Source organism: Meles meles, chromosome 9 (assembly GCF_922984935.1).
Source record: "Meles meles chromosome 9, mMelMel3.1 paternal haplotype, whole genome shotgun sequence".
In the NCBI taxonomy this organism is placed as follows: domain Eukaryota; kingdom Metazoa; phylum Chordata; class Mammalia; order Carnivora; family Mustelidae; genus Meles; species Meles meles.
The window spans coordinates 38242091-38262540 of record NC_060074.1 but is presented as its reverse complement, the minus strand read 5'-3'; the positions used below and the strand labels follow the sequence as shown (position 1 = coordinate 38262540).

At 45.2% G+C, this 20450-nt stretch overlaps 1 protein-coding gene across 1 annotated transcript in view; it reads left to right on the top strand.

Moving 5' to 3' along the window:
• The first annotated feature begins 502 nt into the window (after positions 1-502).
• Positions 503-20450, top strand: part of PID1 (phosphotyrosine interaction domain containing 1) — a 225531-nt gene continuing 205583 nt past the window's right edge. The window contains exon 1 of the mRNA XM_046019913.1: positions 503-866. Coding sequence (XP_045875869.1) covers positions 837-866 — 30 coding nt within the window. The 5' untranslated portion in view covers positions 503-836. The remainder of the gene's footprint in view (positions 867-20450) is intronic.

Here is a 20450-nt window from a genome sequence, read left to right as displayed (position 1 = left end):
TTGTTTTTTTCCTACCATTTGTCGCTACCTGACCCAGTACCCCTTCACCTATCTTTTGGGTCATTGACTGGCGTCCCAACTGGAATGAAAGCTTATGAGGAGGGGGGAACATTCTCCTGTCTTGTATTCTGCGCCGCTGTACTCCTCAGAATCCAGCATAGGGCTGGAACATAATAGCTGTTCAGTTAACTCGACCTGGAAGAATGAATGGAAAATCTGTCGCGCAGCAGAGCGCCTAGCAGGTCACAGGCAATTCAGAGCTCCCCGCTGTTCAACCAGAGACCCCCGCCCCCTTCCAGGCTTTGCCCTCCCTAGCCAGTCTGTCCCCTCTCCCAAACCCCATCCAGTCCGGGGCTCCCGCGGGGTGGGGTTGGGGGGTAGGGCAGCCGGCTCTGGCCTCCCCTCTCTGGCGGCGGGATCTAGGGGCTTGGGGTGGCGTCGATCGGGGCGGGGGGGGAGCCAGCCCCGGGCATGCTCAGAGCGCTCAGGTCCGGGCGGCGGCGGCGGCGGCGGGGGAGGAGGAGGGAGCGGTCGCCGCCGCCGCCGCCGCCGCCGCCGCCGTGCGCTCGCGGGCCCGGGCGGAGCTGCGCAGTCCTCTTGCTGCTGCGCCAGGACAGCCGGCGCGCGGCCGTGCCCACAAGTTGCCGGCAGCCGAGCGCGGCGCCGCCTCCTCCGCTCGCGCCCCCAGCTCCCACCCCGCGGCGGCCGGCTCGGGGTCTCACCTCCCGCGGACGCCGACCCCAGATGTAAAGCGGGACCGCAGCCCCTCGACCCCCCTACCCCCTGGCGCGATCCAGAGTCTGGCCAGTCTCCTCTGCCAAACCCCGGGCTGGAAGATGTGGCAGCCGGCCACCGAGCGCCTGCAGGTAAGGGACACACGCACGGCCGGGGGCCAGCCTGGAGGAGGAGGTGCCCCGGCCGGAGGAGCCCAGGGGGCGCCTCTGCCCACTTGTCGGGGATTTACCCAGAGCGGTCGTGTGAGACGCGTGGGTAGGAACATGATGCTGTCAGCTTACCCCAGCGCCGGGCACCCGACGGGGGCGAGGGGGTGATGAATGGACAAATGCGCCGCTTCGGGCGTTACAACTTCTGGCGTGGGGTGTTTGTGTGCGTGTTGCTAGATGTAAGGTTGCACTTCCTGACCAGCAATTCTCGATCGCATTCCACTGACACGATTTACTGGTCTGGGGTTAGGGTTTTAGCATCCAGATTTTTCTTCTTCTTCTTCTTCTTTTTTTTTTTTTTTTTGTCTGCAGGAAAGACAGAGGAAATGATTTGTGAAAGCATCCATTTGCCAGTATGATTTGAAAATATCAAACTTGCTTTGGCTTGGTCATGATATGCCTTTTATTTTATTTTGCTTTACTTTACTTATTTTTTTCCTATTTGTTGATGCTGTCCTTTCATTTTCCCTGAACTTCAGCTCCCCCACATATTTTGAAAATCAAAAGTTAAGTTCAGCCAGGAATAACACTTAGGCTCTGGGTCATGCCATCAAAAGTTTTTCAGTGCTGTCTACTGAAATGACAGACTGCCTTTAATTTGGATTCTGAAGGTGGGGTGTGGGGTAGGGTATCAAAATGAGAAAGAGGGATGTTTTTGGGAAGGAGCTCTTTCAGTGACGCTTGAGACCCTGGAATTGCCCAGACTGCAAGGTTTGATGACTGCCTTTTGCTCCCAAGCATTCTCAAGAGAGAGGGCAGCTACTCTGCTGGATAAAATCCACTGAATCCTGCAGTGAAACTTTTGGCAGGCTCAGAACCACATTGTTTCATAGTAAACTTTAAAGAAATGTTTTAGTGGTAAAATATAGCACCATTGGAAGCTGAGTGGGTCTGAAGACTTAGAACAGTGGAGGCCAGGAGCCCTGGCTGGCTTGGGAGGTTTCTCAGTGAAAATGGAAAGTTCCCAAAGGAGAATGCTGACTGTCCCTTAGATGTTGGGAGAGGTGAACCTTTGCCTGGGAGTTCTCATCCTGAGGATTTACCTGCAGAGGGCATTGCATTTAGCAGAAACAGATGCCCCCCATCCCATTTCTAAGCCTCCCTGGGCCTGTGGATTTGCAGGGAGTGGGTTCATATTAACAGAACCTGAGACACCAGGCCAGTCCCCCCAGGGTCTCAAACAGACTAGTCTAACAAGAACTGGGACTTTTAGCCTTGGGGACCAGGTGGTGGGTGACCAACCTCTGACCTCCTGGTCCTAGTAAGAGAACATCACATCAAGCTCTGAATGATTGGCCAAAGGTAAGTTAATGTATTTTGGTAATGACACCAGTTACCAGTTGTGCATTTGAATCCTCCCTTCTGCTCAGGGCATGGCTTCTATTCTAAAGGAAGGGGTGACTGAGCAGGGTGGAGGGTTCCCCCATCCAAATGAGGAGGGTAGCTCACAGAAGTCCTTAGAGAGCTGAGGCCAGAGTTCCTGGAGGTGGCTTTTCTGGCCTGGGGCTCTGTGCCTCTGCAAAGTTTGTGGATTTTGTCTCTTGAAGTTATTTCTCCCGGCCTGTTTCATTTAAGGACTCCTGAGCGCTGTAGAGCACGTGACCCTTGGCAGGCGAGAGCTTTGGCTTGCGTTTCGCATGGCAATCGTTCCTTTACTAGAAATGTCCTCCTGGCTCTCCTGTGAAATGTACACATGTGCGTTGGGCACGAGTCTGGTTTATTACAGTTTGCGCTTGCAATGCCTTTCTTTCATTTTGAAGTGTCATGTTGAAAGAGCCGGGCTTTGGGCTTTTGAAAGCTCAAGTAAACATGTCTTACCACTGACAAGATCAAATCCCTGTTGGAAGGTTCCTCCCAACACAAGGCTCAATTTCATGCTCCCTAGCCGCCCCCACCCCCATTTAAATTAGTCCACATGCCAGTTCTCTTTTAAAGGTTCGGCTCAAGCCTTGCGATTATAGAAGGGAGCCAAATGAAGAAAAAAAATCTTCATAGTCACGGCTTCTTTCCAAAGAGCAGCTTGACTCTTCTTTCAAAACACACAATTTGTGTGCTTTTACTTCTTGTTTCTGGGGGAGGGAGTTGTTGAGGGTGAGGTGGTGAGTGAGCTGCGTGTAATAATATTTTATTTACATTCCTTGTGGTTATGTTTGTCATGGTCTCTGTTTGCTGTCTGGGATTTTTTTTTCTTCCCCTTTTTGCCCTCAGGGCATCACCATATAGGAATGTTGGTTTCCCAATTCTTGGTCCATGGGATGCTTTATCTTGCCCCGATTTTGTGGCCCAGGAGATGGTGAGGAAAATTGTGTTCAAAGGGGAAATAGATGATAACTTCCCTCACGAATGAAGCTACAGCCCCACCCTTCCCACACAAATCCTAACCTTCTCCTACAACCTCATTAATTTTTTTCTTCGTTAATTTTTAATGCAAGACTTCAATTTAGATGAGCTGGAGTGCAGCAAATCCTTCAAGGAAGCATTCCCAGAGCTTCCTAATAGGACTGAGGACTCCGGAGCCAATTTATTGTACAAATACCTGGAAACAAAAGAGGCGAGGGAAGGAAAGAGTGACATCTTTTCTTAATTGATTTCATGAGTTCCTGCTAGATGATGCCCCTTCAAAGGTTCTGTGGCCCTGGGAGCGTGGCAGAAACTTGCTCAGGTCAGACAGTCACTCTCTAGCTAATTTGGGGCTGGCAACCAGCCTTTTTTGCTCAGGAAATGACATCTTTGATCGTGCTTGAGTATCGCTCTCAATACTCACTTGTTTGCCAAACAAAATGATGCTGATGTTTCCCGATTTGAGATATAGCTGCTTGACCCAAATCCAGCATGGGCGAAGGGACCTGTTGCCCCGAGCAGGGCTGAGCTGGATCATTTCTCATTCAGTCACACACCCTGCGGCAAGTTCATCTGCTCCCCTGAATGTTAAAACTTCTGTTGCGTCCCACTCGAGCCCTGTTTGGGAGCTTCTGCCATTAAAAATATAATAGGATCAAAAGTGATGTGAAGATTTAAATTACCACCCCAACTTTTAAAAATGAATAAATATGACTTCTTCCCTTTTCACCTTCTGTACTACTCAGTAGACTTCTTTTTTTTTTTTTTTTTTTTCCCTTGGAGGGACTCGGGAGAGTTATAAATTTTTCAAGAAGCAGATTTGAAACAAGCTCTTCTTAGAAAAGTCAAGGGGACTTTTCAGTAGAAAAGGGCTATGTACTGTTTTTTGTTTTTTGTTTTTTTTTTTTAAACATAAGGATGAGATTACTTCTGGCCTTGGTATTTTTAAAAATTGCATGGGTTTCCTAATTGTCTTAATTCTCGGGCAGAGGAGAATCCATTAGAAATGACAGACTCATCCATACAAGAGTGAGGAGACGTGAGCCATAGCAACGTGTATCTCCCCAGAGCATGTCTTCAGTGAGCTCCCAGATGCATTTTTCTGCAGGCCAGGAAAGGAGGAGAGCGAACGGAAAATGAATGGAGGCTGAATCTGAGACAAAGGAAGCCAACAGATCCTTGCCTGTGGTGTAGTTCTTACAAGGATGGGGTGGAACTGGATAGTAGGAAGGTGGATGAGAAGCGAGTTCTAGAAAATTGTAATTGTGGAGTCAATGTGTAATTGTTTTCTCATGAGTTTTTTTTTTTTTTTTAAAGATTTATTATTTATTTGAGGGAGAGGGTGGGAGAGAGTGAGAGAATGAGCAGGAGAGGCAGAGGAAGAGAATCTCCAGCAGACTCTGCTGAGCACAGAGCCCATTGCGGGGCCTGAGCTCATGACCTGAACCCAGACCAGAAAATCATATCCTGCTTTCTTTGGTTTCTGGTGAAACTCTGGGCTGGCAAAAAGGTTCAAGTAAACAAAACTGAAGTTTGACTAGAGAGAAAACTTCAGAGATTTTAGGTGAGAGCACTTCATCCACCAGGATCACCTTGCCCTTTCTCTGCCATACTTAGCTGGTAGATTTCACCCTCACGTGGCCTGGGGATCGTTCTCAACTTATTTCTCTATGATTATTCCCCTTGCAATTTTCCCCTGAGAAATGATGGAAGAACCCTTTAGAACATCAGCTGGAGACCATTAGACCGGGCCTGCCAGGCAGAGGGAAGACTTTGGCAAATAGGACACTTTTCCAGGCTTACCAAATTGGCAAAAGGAACACAGATTAAGGAAGGTAATGACAGCAGCCAGTTTTTACGGAGCACACGCTGTGTGTGTGTGGCACTGTGCAAGGGGTTTTATTTGAATTATCTTGTTCATTTATCTTCCATGGCCACTTTTATCACCATTTTATAGTGAAAAAAAACAAAACAAAAAGCCTGAAAGCCAAAGACGTTAAATGATTTGGTCAGGGCTGGACAGCTAGAAATGAGTGGAGCTGGAATCAGAACCAGGTGGTCTGGCTTCAGAGCTTACATCTTAACCCCTTGTCTGTAGTGTAAAGGGATAAGACGATGCTGTTCCCATGCTGGCACTCTGGTTCCTAAGAACTAGAATTATAGCAGAGGTGGTCCCAGGGGCTCAGAGAGGGCCTGTCGTCTTTCTTGTGAGAGCGAATGGTTGCCTGTGCCGACGAGGGCTACTCTCTTTGGGGGGCTCGCATCTTTGGGGGAAGTAAGCTGCTGCATCGTACTTGAGCTGAAATTCTCCATTGCTATTGACAAGTCTTTTCATCTGGAGCACATGACATTTTTTCCAACCTGGAGACCTTGAAGGCTGGTAATCAAGCCTGATCTTGTCTGCTGCAGTCCTTTCACATTTGGACCAAAACTGGGGGGAAGGGAGGAAGGAGGTTGGGGAGTTCAGGAGCAATTGCTTGGAAATTAGTGATAGGTAATCTTAGCGAGGCAAAGGTTTCTCACCAAATCGATTCTAGCTTTTGCCATTCTTTTCATTCCTCTTGGATGAGTAAGTACAAAGCCTTGGACTTTATCGTTTATAAAACACTTGGAGTGATCACGACTTTGAAGTCTTTCAGAAGCAGAATGCTATCTTACATCATTGGATCTTTCTCTGAGTTTGTCAGCGAAATCTCCACCAAGAGACTTGCAAAATGCCAGCCTTGGAAACAACTCTGCCCCCTGGTTACCCATTGCCTAATTGGGCTGTTTAATGTTGACTGTACTGGGTTATCTTGGGGTGTTAGGCAATGTTTGCATTTTGTTTGATGTTCCAGATTGGCTCTCTCCTCCCACCTCCCTTCACACTGACTCCCATCCTACTGTGTAAATTAATCCTGTATACTGGGTCCTGGAAGAGTCCGTCCTGGACAGACTGGGAATCAGGCTCCGTTCCACGGGGCTGTTCGATGCCACAAATAGCGAGTAGCAGCAATGCTGGGAGTCCGTAGTGGTCAGCAAACAAAAGTAGTATAGAAATGCTCATAACGCTGCAGTGTGTTTCACTCAGCAAACCTCTCCCCCCCACCCCGCCCCTCCCACCGGGCCCAAATCTCAACGGAGACTTTGTGTAAGTACAGCACGAAGACATAGTTGAGCTCGTTGTCCAAAGACCTCCTTGGAGTCTAGAGGAATTAGTTACTATCATCTTATGTTAACTTAAAAAGCAGTTTTGATCCCAATTTAGCTGCCAACCAGTGATACAGCATCCCCATATTACCCAGGTCCAAGCCCTCAGGCCACAAACTGGAAGAGGACAGCCTCAGGAACCAGACACAGACTGGCTTTGTGCCTTTGGCCTATTTCAATGCTTCCAAAGCCTCAGGGAGCCCGCTCCCCTTACGCTGGTGGCCCTTGGGTCCTCATCTTGCTTATCTCCTCATCTCCCAAGCCTGATCTCCAGGAACTCCTTCCTTTTCCCTCAGTGGCTGCCACTGAGGTCTTACCTTGATAAGGGAGGTTCCAGCAGCCAGAACACCACCGCCTTGTGCTTGTTGAAGCTCGTCAAGTCTTTCCTTACTTGCCCCTTTGGCCTTCCTAACTTCCTAACTGATGCAGTTATTGAGGGACCCAGGTTCAGACTCAAACCCTCATTTCCGTGTCTTACTCATTGTTTGGGTTGAGTTGGGTCAACATGTTCCCTTTCTCCCCAGATATATGCTGAAGTCCTAACCCTGCTACCTGGGAACGTTGCCTTGTTTGAAAATAGGGTCTGTGCGGTGGTCATACAGTTGAGTCACTCTGGACTAGGGGAGCCCTAAATCCCGTGATGGATGTCCTTCTTTTTTTTTTTTTAAGATTTTATTTATTTGACCGAGATCACAAGTAGGCAGAGAGGCAGGCAGAGAGAGAGGAAGGGAAGCAGGCTCCCTGTTGAGCAGAGAGCCCAATGCGGGGCTCGATCCCAGGACCCTGGGATCATGACCTGAGCTGAAGGCAGAGGCTTTAACCCACTGAGCCACCCTGGTACCCCTATGGGTGTCCTTCTAAGGAGCGATTTGAAAGCACAGAGGAGGCACAGGAAGGAAAGCCTTGTGAAGGCAGAGGCAGAGAATAAAGTTAGGCTTCCACAAGCCAAGGAGTGCCAGGGGTTGCTGGCAGCCACCAGAAGCCAGAAGAAAGAATCAAGGGAGGGTTCTTCCTTCGAGCCTTTGCAGGGAGCATGGCCCTCTCCGCATCTTGATTTGGGACTTTCAGCCTCCAGAACTCTGAGAGAATACATTTCTATTGTTTTAAGCTTCCCCATGTGTGGTAATTTGTCACAGCAGCCACAGAAAACTAATGCGCTCATGAAACCATATTGCTCTTGATTGCATTCTCTGTATTTCTGGAAGCCTAGGTATGCCTGACTTTCATAAACTGGGACAAAATGAACATGTCTCTATAGCGTGCTCTTTTTGTACTGAGTGTGTGAATTTATTTACAGTGGATTCAGAGAAAATGAAAACAGACATTATAAAACAACTAAATTACTGCTTTTTTCTCCCTCATCTGCTTCTGGTCAACGTCCTAGGAAGGGCGGCAAAGGGGTTTTGTGTTGCTAAAGGGAGTGCCTCTGGAAAATATAGTAAACGTGCTTGAAGAGGTAGTTAACTTTGGTCATTAAAATTATGGGATGTGAAAGATAGTTTGCTTTAAGGCGGATCTCAGCGATACTTTTCCAGGCAGGCGGAGACCGAGGGAAGGCTGGGGTTTTATCCTCAGAACAATCCCGCTTGTCAGAGTCTGGGCAGGGTCTCTGGGTAGCAGGCCCGCCGGTGACCATCTCTTCCCAACAGGGATGATGGTGGGTTGACTTGAGATTCTATTCAGGGCAGCCCCAGATGATGGTGTGGTTGATTATTTACATCTGGTTGAATATTTTGGTTTGTTTTTGTTTTTCACTTGGTAACGGTATAAATTATCTTAATGAAGAACCTCTTTCTATTGCGGAACTCACTTTGGAGACAAAAAGTGAATGTCACAAGGAGTCGTCACACTTGCTTTCCTGGGCGGGCTGCTCTTCTCCACGCAGCAGCCTTGGTGGCTCCAATGGCCGGTGAGGTGGGAGTTTGGGGGCAAGGAGCCTGAATCTGTGCAGGGCAGCCCTGGGGTCTTTGGCCTCTTCCAGGGAAGAGCCTGTGGCATTTTAAAAGGCCATCTCACCTTTCATTGTCTTTCTCAGGAAGGAGTGAATATGGCCTGTGGGGATGGGCAGGGCTGGGGGAGCAGATCTGCCAGGAGAAAGTGGCTCCTTGATTGTCGTCCTTCTGTGAGAACAGCCCCATTCTGCTCCCTTTGTGAAGGATCCTCTCCTCACAGCTTCTTCGTAGTTGTGGGTCTGAGGATAAACCCACAGATGGTGTCACCTTATCTTCCCACCGCATTTCTGTCAGGAACCCCTGGCTTTTCCCCAGGTGTGTGTGATGTCCTGGGGTATAAGCCTCCCCCGCCCCCGTGGTGGGGGATCGTGGAGCCCGCCATTTCCTTTCTAAGTGTCCTGTGGATAGTCCCCGGAAACCATGGGGCCCTGGTGCTGTTGGGAGGCTGGTTTGTGTCGGGCCTAAAATCTCTGTAGCTTCCGGCCTTTGCTTCCTAGTACTGCCGTCACAGAGCACCACAGGCTGGGCGTCGTCAGCAACAGAAACTTGTCTCAAAGATCTGGAGGCCACAGGTCTGAAATCAAGCCAAGAGGCAGGGTTGGTTTCTAAGGAGGCCATGAGGGAGAATCTGTTCCATGCCTCCTCCTCGCTCCTGGTGGTTTTCTGGAAATCTTAGCTGTCCCTTGGCTTGTGGCAGTATTGCCAGTCTGCAGGCAGAGTTCTCCCTGGGTGAGTCTTTTTAGAAGGACACCCACCATCTTGGATCAGGGGCCCAACCTCTTCTGGTCCTATCCCACCTTAGCTAGTGACATCTGTGGTGAGCCTGTTTCTAAGTAAGGTCACATTCTGAGGTATTGGGGTTTAGGATTTCAGGGTATGAATTTTGGGAGATGCGCAGTTCAGTTTATAACAATGACTTTAGAATTTGCTTTTGAGTATTCTCCATGCACCAGTATATTTCTCCCTACTTGAACCAACCACCACCCCCCCAAAAATAAAACAAAAACAAAACAATGGGAATCCCCCCCCAAAATGGTAGTATGGATGTGAAATTGAATGGCATATCTGCTTCGTGTCATGGCTACTATTTTATACTTGATTCGACTGAGAAATGATGAAATAATAGCTGCTTAGGGTGACAAGGTAACAAAATCCAGTAGCTCGGAAGTATGTTCAGAAGCTTGTCCCTTTCTCAGTTCCCAATTCTATTCATGAAGGAAACTCATATGATCTGTCTGGTCGTGATTTTTCCAGTTTTGTCCAGGTCTGCGCAAACATATTCAAATATAGAGAGACACATTTAGGTCTTTCTCATGTATTTCGATAATATAATCATATTGTATATGTATTGCTATGCATTTGTTTTTTCACTTTACAAAGTGTTTCCTAGGTATCTCTTCTGGTCAGTACAGTAACCCCCTTTCCATGATTCTGCTTTCCATGGTTTCAATTACTTGCAGTCAACTACAGTCCAAAAACATATGACCCTTCTTCTGACAGATCATTTACATGACCATGCCTACATCCTTCACCTTATTACAAGCAGAAAGATGAGTACAGTATAATAAGATATTTTGAGAGACAGAGACCATATTCACTGAACTTCTGTGACAGTATATTGTAATTTTTGTATTTTATTATCAGTTATTTTTAATATCTGATTGTGTTTAAGTAAACTTTATCACAGGTATGTGTGTATAGGTAAAAACAGAACATACATAGAGTTTGCTAATGGTTTTAGACATCCACTGGGGGTGTTGGAACTTCCCCATGGATAAGGGGGGACTACTGTAACATAGCTCCAACTTATTCCTTTTAGTCCCTGTATAGAATTTGTGGTAGAGTGGGACCACAATTTATTCAGGAGTTCTTCTATCAGAGCATATCTGGGGCAAGTCTGTGTTCTTTTGTTGTTTTCTGGCCTGTAGGTAATACTGTTGTAACTCCCTGGGCATGTCCTTACGTACCTGGGTTTCTATTTCTTTAGACAGGAGTAGCAGCACTTGGATTGCTACATCTAGAAGTATGCATCTTTTATGTTTTAGCAGCTGTTAAAGAAGGCCTTCTGTGAGAATTCTGCTTTCTGATCAGAAGTGTGTGCAATTTTGGCAAAGGTGCGAAGAACACAGTTTGCTGGAGAAAGGATAGTCTTTTCAGCAAATGATGCTGGAACAATGGGATATCCCCATGCAAAATAACCAACTCCAAACTTTAATCCTTCCTTCATATATCTGGCATACAAAAAACTCACTCACAATTCATCACAGGCCTAAATGCAAAACCTTAAAACCGTGGAACTTCCAGACAAAGATAGTAGAAAATCTTCGTAGCTTTTTGTACATTAGTATAAACATTCCTAACATCAAGGCAGTGACCAGGTCCGTCACACCCCGAAGTTACTCTGGATCAGGCCCAGATTTCTTAGAATGATAACAAAAATGTGATCAATAAAAGAAAAATGTGACTAAATGGGATTTTATCAAAATGAAAACCTGCTCTTTAAGCGATTTTGACAAGGGAATGAATAGATAAGACACAGACTGGGAGAAAATACTTGCAAATCCTATATCTGTAAGAAAGGACTTGTATCCGGGATATCGAAAGGACCCTCAAAGCTCAATAATAAGAAGCTAAACAACCCAATTGGAAAACAAACGAACGAACAAACAATTTGAGCAAAAAAGTTGTATGGACAGATAATAAGCACACGAGGCTGTTAAACATCATGAATCATGGAGAAAATGCAAATTATAACCACAGTGAGGTATCACCACCTAACTCCAGAATAGCTCAAATTAAAGAGACTTCAACCACACCACACACCGGCAAGTTGTGGACGAACTGGGGCTTACTGGTGATGGAAGGCAGATTAATGGATCTGAGGATTGGATGGGAGGAGAGAATTTGAAAAGGGCTTGAGAACATGTTTGGTGGTGATGGATAGGCTCAACATCTTGATTATAGTGAGGTTTGATGGGCTTATCTATATGTCAAAACTTGGAAATTATGTAGTATATTACATTTTGGATATATTTCTATAAAACTGTTTAAAAAAAGGATATGTGAAGGAGTCATTATATGCCAGGCGCAGTGTTAGGTGTTGGGGCACTGAGTAATAACATGGTTCCTGTCCTCACTTCTGTGAATTCTTAGTAGCTTTCCTGTTCTTTTAACTGGAAATTAAAATCCTAACCTAGCATATAAATAACAATCTATTTTTTTCTTAGAGTTCCATTCACTCCTTTTAAAGCATTCCTTTATTTAGTCCTTGAAATGACATGTTTCATCGATGGCAATTTGCTTGAAGTTCCTAAGGGAAACTAGTAGTTGAGCCAAAGAAGAAATCCCACCCAAAGGGTAGACGGTTCAAGTTGGTGCCTTGTTGTTCCCTCTGTCATTTTGCCCCCTTCCTTGTTCTTGCTCCTGGTGGCTTGTTTCTGACTTCTTTCCAACCTGTCCAGATCGCTTAGTCCTCTGAGGCCTAGGTCAGCCCTAGTGGCCAGTAGACTCCAGAGATTGTGCTGTTGAGTAGGTGATTTTCCAGGGTTGTGACCCCCTGGCTGGCTGGACCATCTTCTTGATATTCACCTCCTGCAGTGGAAAACAGAGTGTATATCATGCAAAACCACGAATGGGTCTGGATTCCAGTTTGTGAATGTGACGTGCCTAGCAGAGGTGTAGGGTCTGGATTAATTATGAAATAATTCTTTTTCTCATGAGTATAGCAACTCAAAACTTGAGCTAGCGCAAAGCAACTTTACCAATGGCCATTGAACCTTATCAGAATGCTGTCGAGAAGCAGTCACAAAAATAACGTTAATCTAGTTTAAAAACATTTTTTTTTCTCCTCAAGGAGGAAAATTTAAGGCACTTGACTCAATCGCTTTTGAAGGGCAAAGAATGTAAGACTTTGTTCACTAAATATCTAAGGGGACCATGTGGCATATTGTCCAGCTGAGGTCCTCCTGAGGTGATGGAGACACTGTTAGTAATTAGTAATTCACTGGAATAGCAGGCATAAACCAGAGTCCCCTGGCAAAACAGGCTTTATGGTCACCCCTAAAAATGGTAGGTAAAGTGCTAGACTTCTGTTCCTCACTGTTTCGCTTTGGGAGTGAAGGAAAGAAATGAAATACGTGAGATGGGCAGGATAATACAGCAGGCAGGCAGGAAAGCCAGGGAGAGGAGACACTGGGGAGATGGGCAGGGGGGTGAAGAATGTGTACATAAAACAGAGGAAGAAGTGGAAGGTGGAGCAAGTCACGTAGGCACATAGCACCAACCCTGGTATGGAACGTAGGGTGCTCCCCAAAAGGTAGCTGTCGGTCACACGTTCCGTGTAGCTGTTGGCCTGTGGAAACATTCTTTTGAGCAAAGGGGTCAGATGTTCACCCGTGCTCAGTGGTGCTGAATGCTTTGGTGGATTTTCTGGCTGTTTTGGAAAAATAAGGTTTTTCAGATGAAGAACTAGGAAATTTTGAGAGAAAAAAAAAAATGGAGTTCCAAAGTCAGAGGATGGGCAGCTTGGGGGAAGTGGGAATAGAGAATGTGGAAGTGAATAGAGGATATTTCTTTAGGCTACGAATCTGGCTACCTTTGACCCATATAGGCTGTTGAAGAGGAGAGACTATGGGGTTTTTAATCAGGTTCATGGATATAAATCATGACTGCCTCACTCATTAGAAGTTACTTCACCGTCTCTGATCTGCATTTTTTTTTGACTTTAAAATGGGGGTAATAACATTTAGCTCTTGACTGCTCATTGAGGTATAGACTACAAAGAGCTTAGCATGGTAATTGGCAGTTACCGGGAGTCAGTAAATCCCCATTCCTTCCCCTGTTTCAGTTCCAAAGGGTGAATTAGGAATGGCTGTGCAGCATTTTAGGACTAGATGGATAATAGAATTTTGGCGTTTCTCAAACTGTGTTCCACGGAACTTGAATTTAGCAAGCTACTCATATGGGTCTTGCTACAGAGGGTTCTGTCTTTAAATAGTACTGGGAAGCAGTGGGTGAAACGAAGTGATTCTGGTTTACTGCAGGACTTCTTGCAGCCTTTGAGATGCCAGCCCCCTGTGAATTTCCACGTGAGGGAGAGGAGAAGCCAGCCCTTTGTGAAGAAGGGTCCCGCAGTCCAGAGGGCTTCAGTACAGAACTTGAACTTCTTTAAGTTGACAAACTGTGGGCCTGAGGCTTGGCTCTAGCTTACAAAAATATTTCCTTTGGCACCTTCAGTGTCTATAAAAACTCGACAAATTAGTTTCCAGGATTGAAAAATTAGAGGAGTTTATAAGGAAATCTGGACTTTCTGGTTCTCTTAGAAAATGGGAGCATCAAGCCGCAGTGGGTTCTGACACAGTGACCCCCGGCCGATGCTGTTCCATGTGGATGGGAAGTGGCCTCCAGCTTGTCCCAGGCCTTACAGAGCAGGTGTCACTAAGTCCTAGAAGCTGATGGGCCTGGCGCCCTTGGGTGGGGGCTCCTGGTCCAGTTCAGCTCCCTCCTTTGGCTGGTGGGAAAACTAAATCCAAAGTTCATGGTGTCCTTGGAATTGAGACGAGATTCTTGGTCTTCTGACCTTCAAAGCCAAGGCGATAGAAGATTGTGTGACTGTGTTTATTGGCTTAGCATTATTCGTTTCTCTGCAGGCGCAGCTCTGGGAGCCCACCTTCAGGTGCCGGGGCCAGCTCCTTTCCCCTCTTTCTTGGGAGCTGTGGGTTAGAGTCTATGTGATTGGAGCAAGGCCTTGTCATCATCCCTTCTCTGCAGGGCACGTAGAAGCTTGGGAACCATAAGTGGCCTTGCACTTGCCATGTGCCGATCTTGAGCACAGGGGAGGGTTTCCAGGCAGAAGTGGGAGGCTTCTCTGACTTTTCACTGAATCCACACCACTGATTCCTGCATAGCCCATGCCAGGCAAGTAGAAATTTCTCATTGTTATAATATTGGCTCATTTGGGGGCATTTTGACTGCCAAACATTCGTACAGATTGTCTCCAAAAGGGGGGCAATTCAGAGGATGGAGAGTAGTTTTCAATTTAATGGCTTTCAGCATTTTCCTCAGATTTTCAGCCAATGAGGAAATGCTCAAATGTTATTTCAGGAAACCTAAACTGAAAGACATCTTCAGTGGTGACAACACCTTCATATTTAAGAATCCCTGTTTCCACCAAAAAAACACGAAACAAAACAAACAAAACAAAACAAAAAAACAAGAAAGAAAACAACCCCAAAAAACCAATATCAAACCACTCAAAAGCATTCTGTAGATGTTTTCTGATCCTCTTGGGAGAAGATCTTCAGCTTACCTTACCTTCCCAGATACGCTGCTGGTCTCTTCAGCTCTGCCATTCCTGAAGAATTATGGGATCTGATTATGTTCAGCATTACATGGAGTTAAACAGAAAGTAGCTTAAGCTATAAACCAATGCATTAGACCTCTCACTCTCAACCTAACTATTTGTTTCCTGAAGGCATGAACATTGTGTACGTCCAGGTGCCTCTGAGTTAGACCATCTAGTTCGGTTGGAGACAGTTTCCTGTTGCTCCTCCATTGGACCCCCTTCCAATAAAAGTTTATGACAGTATTGATAACTATTCTGAAAATTATTGACACTATAATCAGACTCAGAGTTGGGCTATTATTTATCTTTCCTTCTTATGTAATCTAAGTTAATCTAACCTGTTTTCCTACAGCGCCTTTTATTTTTACTTTTTTTTTTTTTTTTTTTTTGAGAGAGAGTGAGAGCAAGAGAGTATGAACAGTGGATGAGCAGAGGGAGAGAGAGAATCTTAAGCAGACTCCACACTGAGGCTCATTGCAGGGGTTGATCTCAGGACTTTGGGATCATGACCGGGGATGAAATCAAGAGTCGGACACCTAACTGACTGAGCCATCTAGGTGCCCGCCTACAGCACCTTTCAAAACCAGAAATTCATCTGAAAGAGTTTCTGCTGCACAGAGTTGACTCAGCCGTAGCAGAAAAGGGAAGAGATAATGCTTGCTGCTGAACGTAAAGCTTTTGGTCAATCTGAAAGCTCAGAAAATGCAGTTACGTATTAGATCCTTATATAGTTCTGTAAAGATTGGGTTTTGGCTCATAAAGAAAGAGATTCAAATACTTTTGAAGTACTTTTCAGTAAAAGATAGAAATACCACTGACACATTAAAACAAGACTAAAATAAAACTCCTCAAATACTGGTCATATAATGAAGGATTTAGTTATACCTAAAAACCTAGGATAAGACTATAACTGAGCCTGAAACTTCCAGCTCTGAGCTTCCCAGTGGCCTAAGGAAGAAGAGAAACTTGATGAATTACTTAGCTCTCATTATCTAATAGTAGAATCTCCACGAACCCAACTGAAGCCCCAAATGTTTTCCTAAATTGAAAACCCTAGAAATTACCATGTGGTTCTTTATATGGCATGTCATAGCACAAACTCTTGGGTGATAATATTAATTGTAGTTTTTGACAAAGATGTCTCTGGAAGTTGAAAAAAATAAACAATTAAGTAGGAATGCTAAGACTTTTTATAGCAGTACAAGTGGACATCCATGGGTTTTTTGTGCCCAACTTCATTTCCATCTTCCGGTCACAGCACCCTGATCTCACTTTTGGGAATTTTTTTCCCTCTCTTGTGTGTGGGGGACTCCATTTATTTCAAGGGGGGGACTGTCAGTGTGCCCTCCTCTAGCTGTGGCATCCATGTGTGCTCCTGGTATCTACGTTAATCAGACACTTTCTCCCAAAACTGGGATCCTGAGCAGGGTGGGAAAAAAAGGCTGGAAATCGCCCAAACCATTTATTCTGCCCACTGAGATCTGTAGTCCTGCTGCATAGACCCCAACGGCTTCTTGATCCCTATCCTTCCTGAGCTTGGTCCTTCTGTATCGCCTTTCACTCTGATAATGAATTTGTTTCTTCTCCAGTGAGCTGGAGTTGGTGTTTACTGCTTGCAACTTCTGCTGACTCTGGTCGCAGACTCTGACTGATACACAGGAAGAATTTTCCTTGAACTCACTGATGGCCAACCCTCAAATTCTGTGTCCTCTAACGTTCTGTGTGGAGCAGAGCTGGCGTGCGGAGAAAAGCGAGACTGTCATGCCTGAAGGGTCTCCAAGATCCCAACCAGAAGGTCATGCACACACACCTCTCCTTCCTTATGGGTACCCTTTCCTCGTCAGAAGGGTCCTTGCTCCACTGGGAAATGGAGAAAGGGTGCAGACCTTTGTCTGCCTGGAATTTGTCTCTCACATAGCCTTACTTGAGTAAGCCCCACTGAAGGAGAAGAATCCTCCTTATCTTATAGTCATGGCCCACAGCTTCCGTGTTCTGGCCCACTGCTGGAGGACGACTTTTGTCCTTGTTGTTTATAAGGCTGTATGTAGCCCAGCTCTTGGCATCTGCTATAAATCTTAAGGTTTTTTATCACTTGGATATCATTCTCACCTTTCTGCCAAATCTCTGTACTGAAAAAGTGGCCTATGATTTTAAGTAATGATGCTTTTACGACCAAAACAAATCAAGTAATTTTGGTCCACATTATCAAATGAATCCCTCTGGTCTCTGAGTCTGGGGTAGAAATGGTGGTGGGGATGCAAATGGCTGTTTTGGCCAAAATAGCCAGAGTTCCAGCCTCAGGCTCTCTGAGTCTCAGAGCTCCAGAAACATCTGTAGCTGTTGATTGAAAATGTGAATGCTCCTTAAGTTCACTCTAGGACAGTGTGGGCTCTTCAGCCCAGAAAGTTAAATACATCCCACTCTGGCAGTCCTGACCTTCTGGGTAGAGAATGTAGTTCACTAGTCTTTAAGACCTGCTTTGCCATTTTGATTTAATACCAGGCGGAAATCTTCAAAACAAAGCTCTCTGAATCCAGGAAAGTTCATCTGGCATCAGTTAGCTCGGGCACCCCCCTGCCCCCCCTTCCCCACCCCACCCCCTTGTCTTTTCTCTAAGGGCTTGATGCTTTGTAGAAAATGAATGGCTTTGCAAAAGTGCAAATTTGGGAGAGCGTTGTACAACCAAAGAAAATTCAAATTAGTATTCCTCCTGTGGGAATCCTCTTGGGGTAATTGAAATTATACCGAAATGTTCACGTATAGAATACAGCCAATATCTGTTTTAGGATGTTAACAGACTGTTTGAATAATACAGCTTGGTGGTTTTCTGGAAGTAAGGTGGTCTAGAGAAGGAAGAATAAGGAGTCTAAAAAAACGTACTAATTGGTGTTTCCTTCTCTCTGTTGTGTTAATGGTAAATAGCACAGACTCAATGCTGATCTTTTTACTCCTTGGCCCAGAGAACTGGCGTTTTTCTTCATAACGTAATTTAATGCCCTTGTTGGACAGAGGCCGTGCGTGCTCTGAACAGGAGGGGATGTGTGCTGGCAGGGTCCCTTGGAGCAGGGCAAGCATTCAGCAAAAACTTGGAGGGAGTCTTTTGGAAATAAAACCTGATTTGCAGGGATCTCTACTCATAAGGTAGTCTTGCTCTGCAATTTGGGGCCATATTAGTGTTTTCTCCATTTTGTGTGGACTACCTCCTTTTCTTGCTTTTCTCCTCCTGCTTTCCTCGCAACTAATGGGAATGAAGCTCTTTCCACTCCTGCATTTCTCTGAGCTCTCTTGCTCACTGCTGTATGTTTCAGACATTTTTAATAGCTCTCCCAGGGGGTGATGGCCACCTCTCCTTTCTCCCATCTTCCTTTTCAGTGGCACCAGGCTCTTTGGTGGACTGAAAGTCACAGCTAAATTGGACAAAAACAAGTTTGACTTCAAAGTCATTGTTTTTGGGGATTGTTAAAAAAAATTCTTTCTTCTCACTTTTCTTTTTGATTTGGGTTTTGGCTCAGAGTGCATAATCTGTGCCTTAGATGGTCATTAGAACTCATTTCTTGGGTTGTAGATGAAGAAGACAAATGGATTCATTTTTATCCAAGTCCTGGAAGAAATTGATAGACTGTTGATTGCTTGTAAAATGCACTTTAAAAAGTCTTTCTTGGAGCTTAGCAGATGCCTGCTTTCGTTATGTTAAGAAACTGATGCTGTTTATCTTTTTTATTTCAATCATTGGCCCCTCTAAATAGGAAATTTAACTTTGATTTGAAGCTATTAATGCCTGCTGGTAAATAAGAAAATGCGTGATAGAGCAAATTATTTTTCGTCTCTTGCATTTCTTATGGGCATCTCAGACTCAGGGGAATTTTTATGTAGCATAACAATTTCATAAGTGTTAACATGTTTTTTTAAACTTCACATTATAAATAGGAGAAGAAGCCTGCTTCAGAAATTTAAAGCTGGATTAAAGTTGGCCAGTGCAGAAGGCAAAGTCATGGCTCTGTTACAACTCACATCTTGGGGTTTGGGGTAGTCTACTGACAATGCAGTAGATTCAGATAAAATTGCTCTTATTATGGATTAATACTTTTTGACCTATACATCTCGGAACTCGAGAGGGTCATGGAATTTTTTCTAAGACATCTGTGAACCCTGGGGCGCCTGGGTGGCTCAGTTGGTTAAGTGTCTGTCTGCCTTCAGCTCAGGTCATTATCTCCGGGTCCTGGGATCGAGCCCCATGTGGGCCTCCCTGCTCAGTGGAAAGTCTGCTTCTCCCTCTGCCTCTTCTCCTCCCTCCCGCTTATGCTTTCTTTCTCTTGCTCTCAAATCATTAAATAAAATCTTAAAAAAAAAAAAAGACATCTGTGAACCCTATGTGCATTTCCTATAGACCAAAAATATATACCTTGCAAATATATCAAGTACTTTTCAAACCTTTGTGTGCTTTATTGAAAGAAATATTTATTTAAATAATTGTTGATTCATAGTAACTTTTGGACTCTATGCATATTTTCAAGTACTAGATGTGGGTCCACTTCCCCTCCTGTCCCTGTCTTGCAGGCTTTACTTTCAGCAAATGTTATGGGCCTTTTTTTTTTTTTTTTAAAGATTTTATTTATTTATTTGACAGACAGAGATCACAAGTAGGCAGAGAGGCAGGCAGAGAGAGGAGGAAGCAGGTTCCCTGTGTGCGGAGAGCCTGATGTGGGGCTCGATCCCAGTACTCTGAGATCATGACCTGAGCTGAAGGCAGAGGCTTTAACCCACTGAGCCACCCAGGCACCCCATGTTATGGGTCTTTTATTTTCCTAAGGTGAGGAGCCAAACTGGATTATAAGGTGGGTCTACAGAAGTGGTTCAAGGTTTCAGTCAGTTAAATAGAAAGTAGATTGTTGTTAATGGAGGAGCCTTCCATCACAAGACTGAGGAGGACGAAAGAGGAGAACCTTTGTGATCTGTCCCATTTTATTCCGAACACGAAAGCTTCCCTTCAGGTCCTCCCGAGGGGGATGCTGTCATCTCAGGGATGAGGACTATGTGTGGCCGTATATTGGTTGGGAGAACAGATATTTTTTTACAGATTTTACTTATTTATTTACTTGACGGAGAGCTTGAGCAGGGGTGGGGGGGCAGAAGGAGAGGGAGAAGCAGACTCTCTGCTGAGCAGGGAGCCCAACGTGGGGCTCGATCCCAGGACCCTGAGCTCCTGACCTGAACTGAAGGCAGACACTTAACTGACTGAGCCGCTCAGGCACCCTGAGAGCAGATGTTTTAATTGACATGGTCCTCTGACATGAACCATCAGTTGACGCTGGTTCCACACAGTCTCAGATGGTTTTCCAGCCCATCTTTCAGTAAGACCATGTTGTGCAATGGCATGTGTTGAAAATTGCCAGGATTACTGAGAAAGGGGGACTTCCTTTGTGATTAAAATAAAAATCTCTTCTTAGTGTTCAGAAGTTTAGAATTTTTATGTTTGTTTGGACAGATGCTATTTGGCTAATTTCTTATTTGGGAAAATGTTATTTAGTTGATACTGCTTGTTCTTTCTTCTCTTTCTGCTGTCTTTTGCACATTGGATGTGAGAAGATTGTATGGAATGAGGCCAAATGAATGAAAATGTTGGTGATTAGGCAGATTTCCTTTCCTCCCTTCCGTGGCCAGTATTTGTAAAGATCTGTCCTT